The following is a 15,945-nucleotide window of genomic DNA, read 5'->3' as shown; positions in this document are numbered from 1 at the left end:
GTGTGATGGATGTCAGGATAGTTATTCAATCAGAACTAGTGAACACAGCTTTGCATCAATATGTCATCTGAGCAGTGAGACCTGGGTGCTGAAGAACTGGTTTTGACATCGTCTGTGAAACCACAAACCTAAACCTAGCCTTAACCTAATCTTAACCTTGAATTTAATGATTTACATGTGGGGACCTGCATTTTGTCCCCTGAAGGAAAGCGAGTCCCCACAATGTGACTGTGTAAACAGATTTATGTCCCCACAACACGAGTAATACGACACACACACACACACAGGAACCAGGAGGGGACCATGCTGGAGCATGACGCGGCCCCGTACCTGAACCTATAGAACCTCCCAATGCACCTCAAGAACCACTTAAAGGACTTCAGCTGGATGTTCATATTAGCTAGTTCATGTTTTCACTGTAAGCCAGTGCAGAACAGCAGAGTTATTAATGACTCTCAGAGACAGGAAACCTGCTTATCAGCTGCTGGTAGAGACCGGAAGACAGAGAGACGCAGGGTCAAAGACACACAGACAGTTTTCTATACATTCAAACAAACTGTGGTGTCTCTTTATGAGTCGTTTTGACTCTGTTGTCATTTTGAGTCTTTTTGTGGTCATTTAGCATCTCTTTATCTAAGGAGAGTTGATTCTGGGGTATCTGGACTGAAAACTTTCCCTCCCTCATCCAAGTAGCTTCTTCAGTTGTAACTGGTTTGTGTGGAGTCTCAGGTTTTCACCTGCGTGTGTAACAACAGTCATTAGAGTCATAAATGATTCAATCTGGACGAAAGGACAGCGCTGTAGGTGGAGGATAGGTGGTGTCGTAGACCTCCTCCTCTGTTGAGGGACAATTCCTAACAGCCTGTTTCTCTCCTTTCAAACCATCTGTCCTCTCTGTCCAAAATACATATGTTGTTGTCCTCCAATGAGTGTCCCCTATGTTTTAGGTGTAGCTGGTGTAGGTGTAGTTGCCCCCCCTGTGTTGAGCCATGTGTTTGTTTAAAGGCTGTTTGGTTTCCTGATGTAAGTCTGTGCGTCCCTCATGTCTGTCCTGGTTTTTGGTCCTTCAGGTGAACAGTTTCTGTCTTAGTGTTCTGCTGGCTTTGACAAACACGTGGATGTGGTGTTCGTTGAAGATCTTCCTGAGTTTGTCAGATGCTAAATACTTCTTTACTTCACCACCCACAGTGCTCACAAAGTTCCTGTTCAATGGGGGGTGGGGAACCTTGTTCTAATCATGGACCATTCAAATTTTTACAACATCCTACAAGGGCCTCAGTGGCCCCCTCAGACCTTTTTCAGCCCCCTTTTAGCTTCTTAGCTGTTAGCTCACTCAGCACCAGCCCACCTGCCGAACACGGTCTCTGTCAGAATGTGGTCTGTGGAAGCTGATCGAACCCACTGAAGAGTTTTATCTTTATCCAGGAGTGTCCTGCAGTCGCTGGAGGGACGCCTCAGTTTGACCTTTTTCATCGCTGCGAGCTCGTCCACACAAACTAACTGAGACATAAACTAACTGAGACATAAACTAACTGAGACACTAACTAACTGAGACACAAACTAACTGAGACACAAACTAACTGAGACACAAACTGAGACTCAAACTAACTGAGACACAAACTAACTGAGACACAAACTAACTGAGACACAAACTGAGACTCAAACTAACTGAGACACACACTGAGACTCAAACTAACTGAGACTCAAACTAACTGAGACTCAAACTAACTGAGACACAAACTGAGACTCAAACTAACTGAGACTCAAACTAACTGAGACACAAACTAACTGAGACACTAACTGTGACTCAAACTAACTGAGACACAAACTGAGACTCAAACTAACTGAGACTCAAACTAACTGAGACACAAACTAACTGAGACACTAACTGAGACTCAAACTAACTGAGACACAAACTGAGACTCAAACTAACTGAGACTCAAACTAACTGAGACTCAAACTAACCGAGACTCAAACTAACTGAGACACAAACTAACTGAGACACAAACTGAGACTCAAACTAACTGAGACACACACTGAGACTCAAACTAACTGAGACTCAAACTAACTGAGACACAAACTAACTGAGACACTAACTGAGACTCAAACTAACTGAGACACAAACTGAGACTCAAACTAACCGAGACTCAAACTAACTGAGACACAAACTGAGACTCAAACTAACTGAGACTCAAACTAACTGAGACTCAAACTAACTGAGACACAAACTAACTGAGACTCAAACTAACTGAGACACAAACTAACTGAGACTCAAACTAACTGAGACTCAAACTAACTGAGACTCAAACTAACTGAGACACAAACTAACTGAGACAAACTGAGACTCAAACTAACTGAGACTCAAACTGAGACACAAACTAACTGAGACTCAAACTAACTGAGACTCAAACTAACTGAGACTCAAACTAACTGAGACTCAAACTGAGACTCAAACTAACTGAGACTCAAACTAACTGAGACACAAACTAACTGAGACTCAAACTGAGACACTGGTTTGTCTTTTACTTCAACAATAAAAGTGTTCAGCATCACGATCTGCTCAGGTTTTGTTGTGTGGTGTGATATCAACGCTTCCTGTGGGACTGCTCAGAAAAAGTGTGCTATTCTTGTTATTGAAAGCGGGGGCCAGAGGTTTCCATAAGCATCAAAGTGTTCACACCGAACCTGAACTGAACCGAAACCTGATTCTAATCTGGACCCTCAAAACCTTAAAGGAAGTAAGAACCAGACAAGATGTTCTCACACGGATATAACTGCTCCTCACAAGCACACACACACACACACACACACACAGGCAAACACACACACACACAGACACACACACACACACACAAAGACACACACACACATGCACACACACACACAAACACACACACACACAAGCACACACACGCACACACACACACACACACACACAGACACACACACACACACACACACACACACACACACAGAGACAGACACACACACACACACACATCTGGAATCCATCATCAGACAAGGCGAGTCAACAACAGCAGCTCTGAGATCAGGTAACAGAAACAGACTGCTGAGCCTCAAAGTACACATACTACTGGTACTACTACTCCTGTACTAGAAGAGTACTACTCCTGTACTAGAAGAGTACTACTCCAGTACTAGAAGAGTACCGCTGCTGTATGAAAAGCCACATGACTGTTAGAGGAAGAGGAAGAGAGCTGCTGCTGTGGAGAGAGACAGAAAACTCCCGGAGAGAGAAGAAAACTGCTGGAGAAAGAAAAAGAGTGATCGGTCCTTGGAAAAGGACAACAAGAGAAGAAGAAGAAGAAGAAACTTTTAAGAATTAAAGGATAAGAAGAAGATGAAGTTGTTTTTTGGGACTCTGGTCTTCGTCTCTCTGCTGTCGTCCCTTTGCAGCGTCTCTCCGTCTTCTCGTCCCACAGACGAATGCTCCGGCATGTCTGTCCGTAAGTTCTCTTCTTCTTCTTGTTTTGAACACGTGGGCAGGTAGAGACAGGTTGGACTCCCAGCAGTCCCTGTTGCAGATCAGGACATGTGTGTCTTGTTTTCAGAGACAGTTTAAATGTTGGAAGACTGTCGGACTCTCCACAATCCACACTCACTCAGACATGTGTGTAATCTGATTTCTTGTCCCTGAAAGTAAAGACATTTTATTAAAGTGAGGACATTTTATCAACTATATCAATGAACAATGAAATTAATAGTAAACTTTATTTGTATAGAACCTTTCATACAAGAAATGCAGAGCTTCACATGAAACAGACAGAAAATTAATGTAAAAGAAGATAAAACAGTAAAAATAAAACAGAATATGGATGAAAATAAAGAGAATGCATAACATAAGATGGGAAATAAAACCACTGAATATTGGTAATAAAATGCAGTTAAAACTAGAGGACACAGAAAGCGTGTGAGTCAAATACATCATTTTTAAAGACGTGCAGCAGCTCATCAGCGTGAGGCAAAGCTCAAAGTCTCAGGGCTAAAGTCAAGAGATGAAAAATATCCAGCGAGCTGCTTCCTGATATCTGGGCCTGTCTGAAGTTCCATACCAACATACGAGTTAGTTAGCATGCTAGCTGGCTAACGTTAGCCCACAAATAATTTCTTATTGTTTTTTTTCTCCCCGTTTATTGACGCAAACGCTACGTTCATGTTTCTACTCACTTAGAAAGCTCCGATTCATGGGAATCAATTTCATTTCAAGATACAATAAATGCCAACGACCATTTTTAAAATTGACTCATCATTGAGACTCACCTGTTACGAATCTCAGTGATTCACAGATTGATAACACTTGGACAAAAACGATCCTGAAACATCCACAAAGGTCCAGAAGATCCACTGCAGCAAAGATATTTAGTCCAAAATGTGATGATAAATTTCACCGTCACAACTTCCAGAAACATGATACGAAGGTTTCAAATGACCAATCACCATCTGCCACATGAAGCCAAGCAAACAGGGAAGGCAGGAACAGTCTGAGCTCAGCAGAAGGGCCTCCTTCTCCTCCTTCTCCTCCTTCTCCTCTTCAGTCGGAAGATCGAGCCAATCACAACTGATTTTGCAGATGACTGATCAATAGCCAACAACATTCAGAACAGGCTGATGTGCCACTTCAGGTGGTTTTGTACAGCTCAGTCACCTCAGACTGCTAATAGCGATATTACACACAATTAGAAGTGATATAGTAAAAATATAGTATAGTTTAAAGATATATAGCCAACATATACGTATGTATACCTTAAAATTTAATATACAAAATTTAGATTTCATGAATTTAAATATATTGATGATGATGTACAGATTTGTAACTATGCTAACCGTTAGCACGCCCCCGGACCCCCCCCTAGCTTTGGACTGAGCCCTGAACATGTTCTTTAGACTGGTGAACCAGATGATCACAGTTTTTTTTGAAGGCGAATAGTGAACAACGGAGTAAGCAATGTAGCTTGGACAAAATTAAAATTGTCGTCAGAAAATGATTAAAAACAATTTAAAAACAGTTTAAGAGTTATACAGCTGAGCAAAAGGAGATTCATATGAGAAAGAGAAAAACAGCTTAAATAATTAATAAAAGAGTGACAAGAATGATGACGATAAACATATCTCCACAATTAGAGGTAGGCCTGATTTCATATTTCATCTGATTCATTTGAGAACTGAGCTCGACGTGTGATCTCACCATCAGGCGTTGTTAATTTCTCCGTCTGGAAAGCTACAGGTCTCTGCAGGTCTACAGACCGACCGTCACGCTGTGGCAGAAGTTAGTACTGAATCACCTCAGTTGAGGAACAAACACGCACGAACACCAAAAAAATATGTTAATCAACACCTGCACCCAATCCCACCTGCAAATCACCAACATTATACATTACCTCAGATCACCTTCAGCACCCTCTAAACTTTCTACCCCCCTACCCGAACCAGGGTTTGTATTCCCGCCCCGCTTTTATTGGTGCAGTTGGTGAGAGGCAGGGGTAGATGATGGCAGTTCAGCACTTGGCAGATACATGTGGCATCTAGGCCTGTGGTAGCATTGTAGCAGCTAACAATAGCTAAAGCAGTGGTAGTATGATAGTATCTTAGCAGTTAGCATTGGCATCTAGCAGTTAACATTAACAGTATAGGTGAATCTAGCTTTATTGTCTTCTTCTGTTCCTCTTAGCAGGTAGCGGTTAGCATTAGCATTAGCTAAATGGTAGCATCAGTACTGGCCACTACCAGGAGCATCTCTGGGTCAGTTGAACGTGGCAGTGCTGTTTGGATTGTGTAGGAGCAGTGTGAACTGGCACTAGGGGGGGTGACTCTGGGACGCCAAAGTTCACCGCCTAGCCTCCTGGAGGTGTCGTGGGACTAAGTAGGCGAAACACCGGTGAAGGGAGGTTTCCACCTGATGACCCCCAGAGATGTCTTAGGAATCACTGCTCTTTGGCAGGTATAGAGGCAGATTAGAGCTCCAAGGTTCTTCACTGAGAATGAATCCTCTTTTGGAGCACAAGTATCTTGGGTTTAAGTTAAATACATATATATATACACACACACAGACTGATGGGTTTTCTGGCCTCTCTGCAGGTCTCAGGGCATTCAGGCTGAAGACGACCTGCAATTTCACCACTCTGAAGGACAAGCAGCTGAAGGAGATCCAGGCTCCGACCACCAATCTGTACCTGCCGGTCCTCTACCTGCTGGCCTTCAGCGTGGGTCTGCCCTCCAACCTGCTGGCTCTGTGGGTCCTGCTGTTCAAGACCAAACCGCTGCCGTCCACCACGCTGCTCATCAACCTCACCGCCGCAGACTGCCTCCTGCTGCTCGCGCTGCCATTCCGCATCATGTACCACTTCAGAGGAAACCACTGGGAACTGGGCGAGCCTTTCTGCCGCGTCGTCATGGCGATGTTTTATGGCAACATGTACGGGTCCGTACTGTGTCTCGCGCTGGTGGCTCTGGACCGATACATTGCATTGGTTCACCCGTTCGGCGCCAAGACGCTCCGCAGCAGGCGAACCTCTCTGTACATGACGGCGGCCGTGTGGGCGGCGGTGCTGGCCGCCATGCTGCCGCTGCTGGTGTCGCAGCAGACCTACGTGCTGGACGAGCTGCAGATCACCACCTGCCACGATGCACTGCCCGAGGAAGAGCAGGACAACTATTTCCTGCCATACTTCGCCACCTTGTTCACTTTCTGCTTCCTGTTGCCCTTCGCGGTCGTGCTGTTCTGTCACGGCGCTGTGCTGCGCACCCTGCTGGCTGAGGGAAAGCGCTACGGCCACGCCATCCGGGTGACGGTGCTGGTCCTGCTGGTGTTCATCGTGTGTCTGCTGCCCAGCAACATCCTCCTCCTTCTCACCTACACAGACAGCTCGCTGGATGGAGACGGCGAGGACGTTTACGTCCCCTACATGGTTAGCTTAGCAGTTAGCACCTTCAACAGCTGCATTGACCCCTTCATCTTCTATTTCGTGTCGGTGGAGTTCAGGGAGAAGGCCAGGAGTGCTCTGTGTTTCTGTAAAAACTCAGACGATGAACCGTCCTCTGTGGGCAACAACATGTTGCACTCTTCATCATCATCATCGGGCCTGAGGTCAAAGGTCACCATGCTGACCAAGTCGAGTCAGGGAGGGACATGTGAGACAGTGTGAGGAGGCCTCATCTGCCAGAACCATGTTTATCTGATGATGGTCACATGACTGCTGTCATCATCACAGCTGTCAATCAAACAGAAATGAAAGTTCCACTGATGAAGGCAGAATTGATCCCTGAGGACTTGATTGATTGGAGACTGATAAAAAGTCCTGATTATTAATTTAGTTTCTTTGCAAATTGATAAAAATGATCAAAGAAACAAAAAATACAGAAGGATTCATACTCGTTTGTTCCATAAACACACAGAATCAAATTTGTTAAAGGAAAATGTTGTAAATTCACAGTAAAACGACAAATAATAAAAATCACATCTTGAACATTTGAGTCTGAGATTGTTGTGTATTAAAAGAAGAGAGACACCCGTCAGTGTGGAGGAGTATTAGTGAGGAGAGGTGAGAGTCTTCCTGTTGCTCAGCGGTCTGGTGTATCTGTCGTTGTATTGTGTGCTTTGTAATGCTCCACACATTCAATGGGAGACAGCTCTGCACTGCAGGGAGCCAGTCTGAAACCTGAATTCCTATGAAATGTTCTTATAGTGGAATTTAAGCATCATGCAAAGTTTATATTACGTTCATTCCATCGGTGGTTTCACAAATGGCTTTCTTTTTATTACAAGCCCTCAGGCTCAAGGTTCTGGACTGAAACGCACGACTCAGACAGGGGGGTGAAAACAAAAAGGCTCCAGGCCGATTTAATAACACAAATATCTCTCAACACAAAACAGTAACTCAAAAAGGAAAAGTACAAACTATAGACTGTCTACCCCGAGGGAAGGTAGGCGAGACAAAACGCTGGACTGACGTGGATCACTGGGGAACACGAGACAGGGGAAACGCAGACTATATATAAACCAGGTAACCAGGATCAGGTGGAGACAATGAGGGCGGGGCAGACAATCACACAGGTGGGAAAACACACCAGGAAGTCAAGGGTCTGAAACGAGAGGAGAATTAAATTTCAAAATAAGACAGGAAGTGCAAGACAAAGACCAGACAGCAGTGAACAAAACACATTAACAGACCCGTCGAGACATAACAAGAATCATTAATACCACCAAGTAGTACACTAAAGCAGTCAGGCTGGGAAGCCATTGCTTTATTTCTCCTTTATTGTTGCTTGAAATATGACCAAACCCATTTCTGGGATTCCTGTCCTGCCAAATTAAAATGCCATGTACTAACTGTAGGAACTAAGCACGAATCCTTGCTGCTTTCATTTTTTAAAGCAAGCTGTTGCCCTGTGTTGATTTTAGGATTCAATGTGTGTCCCCTCGTCTAAATGTGAGGGGGGGTGGATAGTACTTACATCTATATACAACCACATACGCTCTGTTACACATTCAGTGAGGGGACTCTAGTGCTCAGAGTTGCCCTGAGTTCGATCGCAAAGCATCGGTCATTTATCTGCAACTGCAAACCCTCACTGCCTTCAAACATCGTTCTCATTGGATGATTTGTCTTCCTGCTCGATGTGTGTCCAGTGGCAGCATTCAGCGTAACTAATATGAACAAACTAACTTCTGTTGTTTTTCCTACTATTGCTGCTGGCTGTAACACCCAGACTTCCCCGGCTGGGGATGAATAAAGTTTTTATCTTATGTTTCTTTGACTGTAACCTATTCGACAAACATTTAACATCATTTGGTTTTAATTTTAGCTCCATGTGAAGTGAAAGAAGCAGGCGACGTAGCTTTAGCGACGTAGCTTTAGCCACATTCTGGTTCATTAAATCAGAGTAATCCCAGTCATGTATAAAAAGTGCTTCGTTCCTGCGTGTCAGGTGATCCAGCCCTTTCACTGTTTCATCGCTCTGTTTTTCCTGGACCTCGCCTGCTTTTGGACTTTTTGATTCTTGCCTGCTCCTTGTTGGATTTGTTTGCTTGTTTGGACTGATATCTTTGGATCTGACATTTACTGCCTCACCCCCCGGTAACCCTTTTGTTTTTTGCCATTTTTTAAAATAATAAACCATTTGTATTCCTTATTTCCCCGTACGCATGAGCATGACAATAAGCACGGTGAGTCAGGAACACATTTTCAACCTAGAAACTAAACACAGTTCAAGATATGCTTAAATATAACTGTTATTCCTCTTACAGTCCCTTTTCTCTGTAGGCTCCGTGCTGTTGTCCCACTGGTGTTGTCAGTCCAAAATGGTGATAGTGCTATCACAGCGCCATCTAGAGGCTGAAAAAAGCACCACAGTAAACCTCTTTGTTAACAATCAGCATTCAATTCTGTATTCATGCTGCTTTGATATATTTACATTTGATGTAATTTCATCATTATTGGCATGACTATTGACACTAATGGCTCATGAAATAATCAGTATTACCAATTAGAGGCCAGTAAGCAATAATCAGCTCAACAATAATATTACTGCTAATCAAATCCTTCAGATCAATGATGCTAAGAGCTCAGCTCCCTGCAGGCAGCACGGTAACAGTGTGGTTAAGAGCCAGCAAATCAAACTAGTTGGTTAAGTTTAGTTAAGTAGTTAAGTTAAGTTTAAGGTTGAAAAGGTTGTTGTCAAACTGTTGATCCACAGCAGGGTTACTGTGGCTCAGTGGCATCATGGGTTTTACTTGTTTTATTTATCTTTTAATCCCTGATCGTAACTTCAACAGAAGCTCCTGTGACCGGATGTGATGCTGTGAGTGACCAGCAGGTGGCAGGAGCTTCCAACAGGTCTGTTCCTCCAACACAACCGTTCACACAGTTTATATGTTCACAGGTGGAAGAAATAAAACTCATCCTTTACTTTAGTAAAAGTAATAGTACAACCAGGAAATACTCCATCACAAGTAAAAGTCTGTGTTCAAAACTTCACTTCTTCAAAAAGTCCAACAGCTTTCTTTGAAATGTGGTGGAATGTGGTGAATGTTCAGACAGCCTCATGCCAAAGCATGTAATAGACCTGCCAGTCCACTAGAGGGCAACGTGTCAGTGTGACTGAGCCTCACTCTGTTCTTTCTTCTCTCCACTGGCTTCCTGTAAGATTCAGAAGAGATCCTGTTGATTACTCAGACTCTGCATGTCCCTCCCCCAGTCATATTCCTGACCTTCTTGTCCCATATTCCACCTCTTGACCTCTTGGATTGTCTGTCTAAAATCTGATTTATGTTATGTTGATCAGTTTTGAGAACAGTTATAACAATTATATCTATATCTAAGTGTCTAAAGACTGTCCAGCTGATCCCGAACACTGCAGCACATGTTCTGATAAAAACCTCTCTGCACCGCCTCCCTGGAACATTTCTAATCCTTCTCCTTACCTTCAAAGCTCTAAATGGTCAGACACCATCATATCTGAAAGAGCTCATTGAATCCTATGACCCCCCCAGAACACTGAGGGTCCAGAAGTCAGGTTTACTTGTGGTTCCTAGAGTCTCCAAAAGCAGAAGTGGAGCCGGAGCCTTCAGCTATCAAGCTCCTCTCCTGTGGAACCATCTTCCAGTCTTGATCCAGGAGGCAGACACCCCCTCTACATTTAAATTTAACTTTATTTCACACTCACAGGTCCATAACAGTGTCATTGGTTGAGTACAGGCTTAATACTTTCCTCTTTGAAAATACTTACAGTTCGGGCCGGCTCAGGCTCGCCTTGGACCAGCTCCTAGTTATGCTGCTAAAATAAGATAAGATAAGATAAGATAAAACTTATATATACTTGTATATAAAACTTTATCAATCCCACTGCGGGAAAATTTTGTTGTTACAGACGGCAAGAATAAAAGGAGATGTAGTGAAGGAACAAACAGACAATAAAAAGGGACACAGAGTAAAATCAACTAAATGTACATGTATACGTACATTAAATACCAAAGGAGTATAAAACAGTACTGCCTTGAGAAGGATGGCTCCGTTTCACAATGGAAGACTTTGAATTGTAGTATTGTTATCAGTTTAGACTACCTCCTACCACTCCATGTTATAATGATAATAATAATAATAATAATACTAATAATAATAATAGAGTTATTATTATTATTATTATTATTATTATTATTATTATTATTATTATTTATTTATTTATTTATTTATTATTTATTATTATTTATTATTGTTATTATTATAAAAGTTATTATTAGGTTATTGCCTGTTAAAAGGGAGTTTTTCTTCACCACATGGTGGGAACTGTCAGCTCTCTGCAGATCATATCATGAAGAGTTCATTCTGGACCTGCTCGATATGGAAACTGTCTGTTATTATTTGGTCCTCTATGAATAAAACTGACTTGAAATAATTGCTGATTTTAACTCAGTGTTACTTTGTCTGGTCTTCGCTGTGAAACTTATTTTCTTACGTTCTTGTCTCCGTAGCTCACTGAAGCAGGCAAAAAGGAATTAAAAAGGCGAGAAGAAGCTGCCGGCAGGAACTGAGCCGGTGGGGCGATGAGGCCGAACAAAGAGGATGGATTTCAGAGTGAAGACTAAACCTTCCTAAATCAGTTAGTCCTGAGCCCATCCTGACCTCTAATCTGCTCACTGGGCCTTTGAAGCGTGCAGTGCAGGGGGAGGAAAGTTGATCGGCCAAGTGTCTGCCCGTTAAGTGACAAAATGCCCTGAGGTGTTACACACACACACACACACACACACACACACACACACACACACACACACACACACACACACACACGTGTGGCCAGCTGCAGGGATGATCAGACCACCTCATTCGAGTTCAACACAAGTCCAAGACCAGATGTGGTGGAGTCAAGTCTAAAGACAGTTACTCTGTTTTTAAGGATTGTTCTACACATAAAGTTTGGTTCAAAAAACCTGTAAAACATCAAAAGAGTTCAGAATCACAGAGTGAACAGTGGAACAAAGAAGTGAAGGCAGCAAACAACAACAAGAACAACCAGACAACCAGAACAACAAGAACAACAAGAACAACAAGAACAACCATCAGTCAAGACACAAAACCTGAAAATCAAATGAAAGTTATATTTTATTCAGTCAGTTTTCTTTCTTTCCATCAGCTCATGAACCTTTTACACTCGTAAAAGACGTGTTGGTGTGTAGCTGCTTCAAGTCATCGTACCAGGATCGGGGTGGTTTTGCTCATGTGGTTAAGTAACAATGACGTTGAACAATGGACGACGACTGCAGCCGCAGAGTCGGGATGGACTGGCAATGAAGCTGAAAGCTGAGGAGCACTACTACTACTGAACTGCTGTATGTCTGTTGGCAATGAGAGGAAGATAGCATTGTTGCTGCCCCCCCGATATGTGCAGCGTTGGATGTTTTCACCTCTTCTGTAACAGACCAGAGGGGGGCAATAAGTCTCATTCGTGCAGTTTTGGGACACAACATGACTCAGTGACATGAGACCGAGGCATCAATGGGATTCCAGCAGTTTTATAAAGAGATCTGGAAGGAGAAGGATGAAGGTCTGGTATCAGTTTTTAATGAGAGTTAAAGACACACTGCTAAACTGGAGGAGATCTACAGGAGAAAAACTGGCGTCCCGTGTCTCTGCTGTGTCACATTGTGAAATCCAGTAGACTGACGGAGGAGGTGGACCTGGTAATTCACCAACACCAGACCTACCGTGTGTCTAGTTGGTCCATCGTGGACAATGTGTCCATAATTCGGGATATTTTGGACATCTTTAGTTCTTTGGGCATTGACACTGGTCTTGTTTCTCTGGACTAGGAGAAAGCTTTGAGCAGGGTTGAACACCTTTACCTCTGTAAGACTCAACACAGGTCTCATAGTTATGGTCAAGATTTTGTACCAGGACAAAGAGGAGGTCTAAGTGCCCCTCTTCGAGTGTGTGTGGAGGGTGAGGTAGAGCTGCTGTCTCTCAGGCTGTGCTCGTCTGTTCAATCCACAAATGTAGAAGGTTTGATTTCCTCACGGTTCTGATCCAAAATGAAGAAGAGATGAAGAACTGCAGAGAATGACTGAAGCCTCTGGACCCACATCAGAGCAAAGGTCAGCTGGACAAGAAGTGAAGCTCTAGCACAGGGGTGGCCGACCAGTCGGGGGCCCATAGCCACGATTTTTACCGTGTTACTGCAAAGAGCCACATCAAACCCATTAACGGCCCCCATCCCTTCCCCCCACTCTGCTCTGCCAGTGGGCTTTCAGGATGGTGGAACTCAAACACCAAGGAAGACGAGTTGTCGTCTCTCAGGCTGTATTTATCACAAACATCTCAAAACGATTGATTAATGGCGTGAAGTCATCAAAAGGTTTGAAGCAGGTAACGAGGGGACAGGTACACAAGATGATCTGGCACGGGACAGAGGAGACACGCTCTATATATACACCAGGTGACAATGAACAGGTGGAGACAATCAGGGCGGGGCAGACAATCAGACAGGCGGGAGGCGGGCGAGGGTTAGAGTTTCACAATAAAACAGGAAGTGCATAACAAGACATGACGCTGCAGACAGACACGTCGCCAGACACGACAAGACATGACAAGATTTACTGTAAATGTCTCAAATCAACATGATAATGACAGAAATAGACCCACAGAACTGACCTGAGACCAGTTTCAGCGATGAACACAGAGCCTCAGACAAACTCTCAGTTCAGTGTTCACGTCTACAAACTTTCCTCGCCCTCAACAATCCTTTTCAGAGCTGGTTTACAGTCAGTTGTTCCTTCACGTGTCTGTCAGAACAGATCGATTCTTTGATTTCACGTGTTTCAGGGTAGAAAACAGACTCGCAGACGTATGTTGACTCAAACATTGACAGTTTCTCTGGTCCTCTGCACAAAGATCGATCATCTCCGACCCTGCGGGCCCGTCGACGAGCATCGTAATCTGTGTCCTTTTCATCTGAAGATCACGGAACCGGATCACAAAGCAGGTTTTAAACCAGTGCTGCATCTCTGGCTGCTTATTCAGGACAGCGGCGGTGACTTGGCGGCCGGCTTTAGCAGAGCGGGAAAACGCATTAAATCTCTCTTTTGACATAAACGTAAGAGACGCATGAAACCGGGCAAAGAGACACAGGCTGGCCAGGCCCCTCGGAGGGGGGGTCTACCCAGCCTGCCATTAAGGTTGGCATGGAAGAGAGCTGGTTTCAAATAACCTCTGTATGTTGGTAATGAGACCACGGTCCAGAAGAATTGGGAGGGGGTGGTGTAGAAGGTAGGTTAAATAAGTGGAAATTTTCTGGGACAGTCTTCACTGTGTGTGTGTGTGTGTGTGTGTGTGTGTGTGTGTGTGTGTGTGTGTGTGTGCGTGCATGCGTGTGTGTGTGCGTGCGTGTGTGTGTGCGTGCGTGTGTGTGTGCGTGCATGCGTGTGTGTGTGTGTGTGATGGCAGCCAGTCTTTGTAACCTGATGAAAACAGAGAAAGTTTAAAAATCCTCATAAAAACAGGAGTGATCGTGTTTCATGTTCTCACCTGAGCAGGTGATCCCTGCCCCCCCCGCCCCCCCGCTGACTGTCGGTTCGCTGTGTCACATGATCGTCTCTACTTGCTTTCACTGACTCTGTTAATTTAATAAAAGTCAAATTCAAGACAAACGTCTGACTGACGTCTTTGAGGGGATCTACTGGATCTTTGTGGGTGGGGATCTACTCGAGGGAACAAGCAGACGTGGTTTTGTTGTTTTCCTGACGAATCACTCTTAGAAATGTCGTTTAAACCGGACGCTTCAGTCGGTGCGATGGTGTGGGCCTCTTGAACCCTGCTCTCTGTCTTCAGGAGAGCACAGCCCCCCCTCCTCCAGCAGCCTACATCTCATTAACAGCTCTTCATTCCCATCAGCCCCGTCCTTTCTCTGTGGCGTTTGCCCTCAGTATTATATGTGCTCATTGTGTGGAGCCTCCTTCATGGACAAACAGAGCTCGTTCAAAGCTCCTGACTCCTTCAAAGAGCCCGCAGGCTCAGCTCAGCCCAGAACCTTTCCACTGAGCCACGTCGGGTTAAACCACGGCTTCAGTTTGTCTCCTGACTTCTCAAGTGTCAAACTTCTTTCATTCATTTCATTTAGTGAGAATCAACTCAAGTTCTTTGAGAATTCACACGGAGACAAACCTGCTGATGTGACCGGACACTGTGAGGACTGCTAACCTGAGCCGGTTTAGACCAGTGACGGTCAGTCTGTCTTCTGATGAAGAGCAAAGTGATGAAAACACTGACTTTAATTCATCACTGAGGACTGAAAAACGTTCACGTATATGAGGCGGTTTCGGTTCAGCTCGTGGCTTTGAGTCTATCCAGCGTCGTGATTTTGACTCCAGCTTCATTGTCCCTGATGGACATCAGTGTCTCTGCAGACGAATCAGATAATAAATACCAAACACATAAAACAAATACTGTCATACAGTACTACACAGTAATCCTGTCTATACCTCTACCCTTCATTTATCTCTATTCTAACTCTGTTCACCTTCCTCTACCTTCCTCTACCTCTGTCTACCTTCCTCTACCTCTGTCTACCTTCCTCTACCTTCCTCTACCTCTGTCTACCTCTGTCTACCTCTGTTTAACACCGTTTATAACTGTTTAACTTGGTTTATCTGTTATAACTCTGTTACATCTCTGTTTACTTTGGCTACTTTTGTTTAACTCTGTTTTAACTCACACACGCATACATACACACACAAGCATACAAGCACACACACACACATACACACACACACACACACACACACACACACACACACACACACACACACACTAAAGGTACTGAGTTGATTCTGGTTCCACTGGCAGCATCTCAACATGTGCAGTAATTCAACAGTGTAACACGATCGTTATTATTGATACTGCATTATTTTACCACTGCAATTAATGAATTCTTATTACT

At 44.0% G+C, this 15,945-nt stretch overlaps 1 protein-coding gene across 1 annotated transcript; it reads left to right on the top strand.

Moving 5' to 3' along the window:
- Positions 1 to 3,027: 3,027 nt before the first annotated feature.
- Positions 3,028 to 7,472, top strand: si:ch211-132p1.2 (proteinase-activated receptor 4). Its single transcript, XM_041944434.1, has 2 exons — positions 3,028 to 3,467; positions 6,097 to 7,472. The coding sequence occupies exons 1-2, from the start codon at positions 3,362 to 3,364 to the stop codon at positions 7,161 to 7,163; spliced, it is 1,173 nt and encodes a 390-aa protein (XP_041800368.1). The 5' UTR covers positions 3,028 to 3,361; the 3' UTR covers positions 7,164 to 7,472.
- Positions 7,473 to 15,945: the final 8,473 nt, after the last annotated feature.

This window comes from Chelmon rostratus, chromosome 9 (genome assembly GCF_017976325.1).
Source record: "Chelmon rostratus isolate fCheRos1 chromosome 9, fCheRos1.pri, whole genome shotgun sequence".
Classification (NCBI taxonomy): domain Eukaryota; kingdom Metazoa; phylum Chordata; class Actinopteri; order Chaetodontiformes; family Chaetodontidae; genus Chelmon; species Chelmon rostratus.
This window is presented reverse-complemented; position numbering and strand designations above follow the sequence as displayed.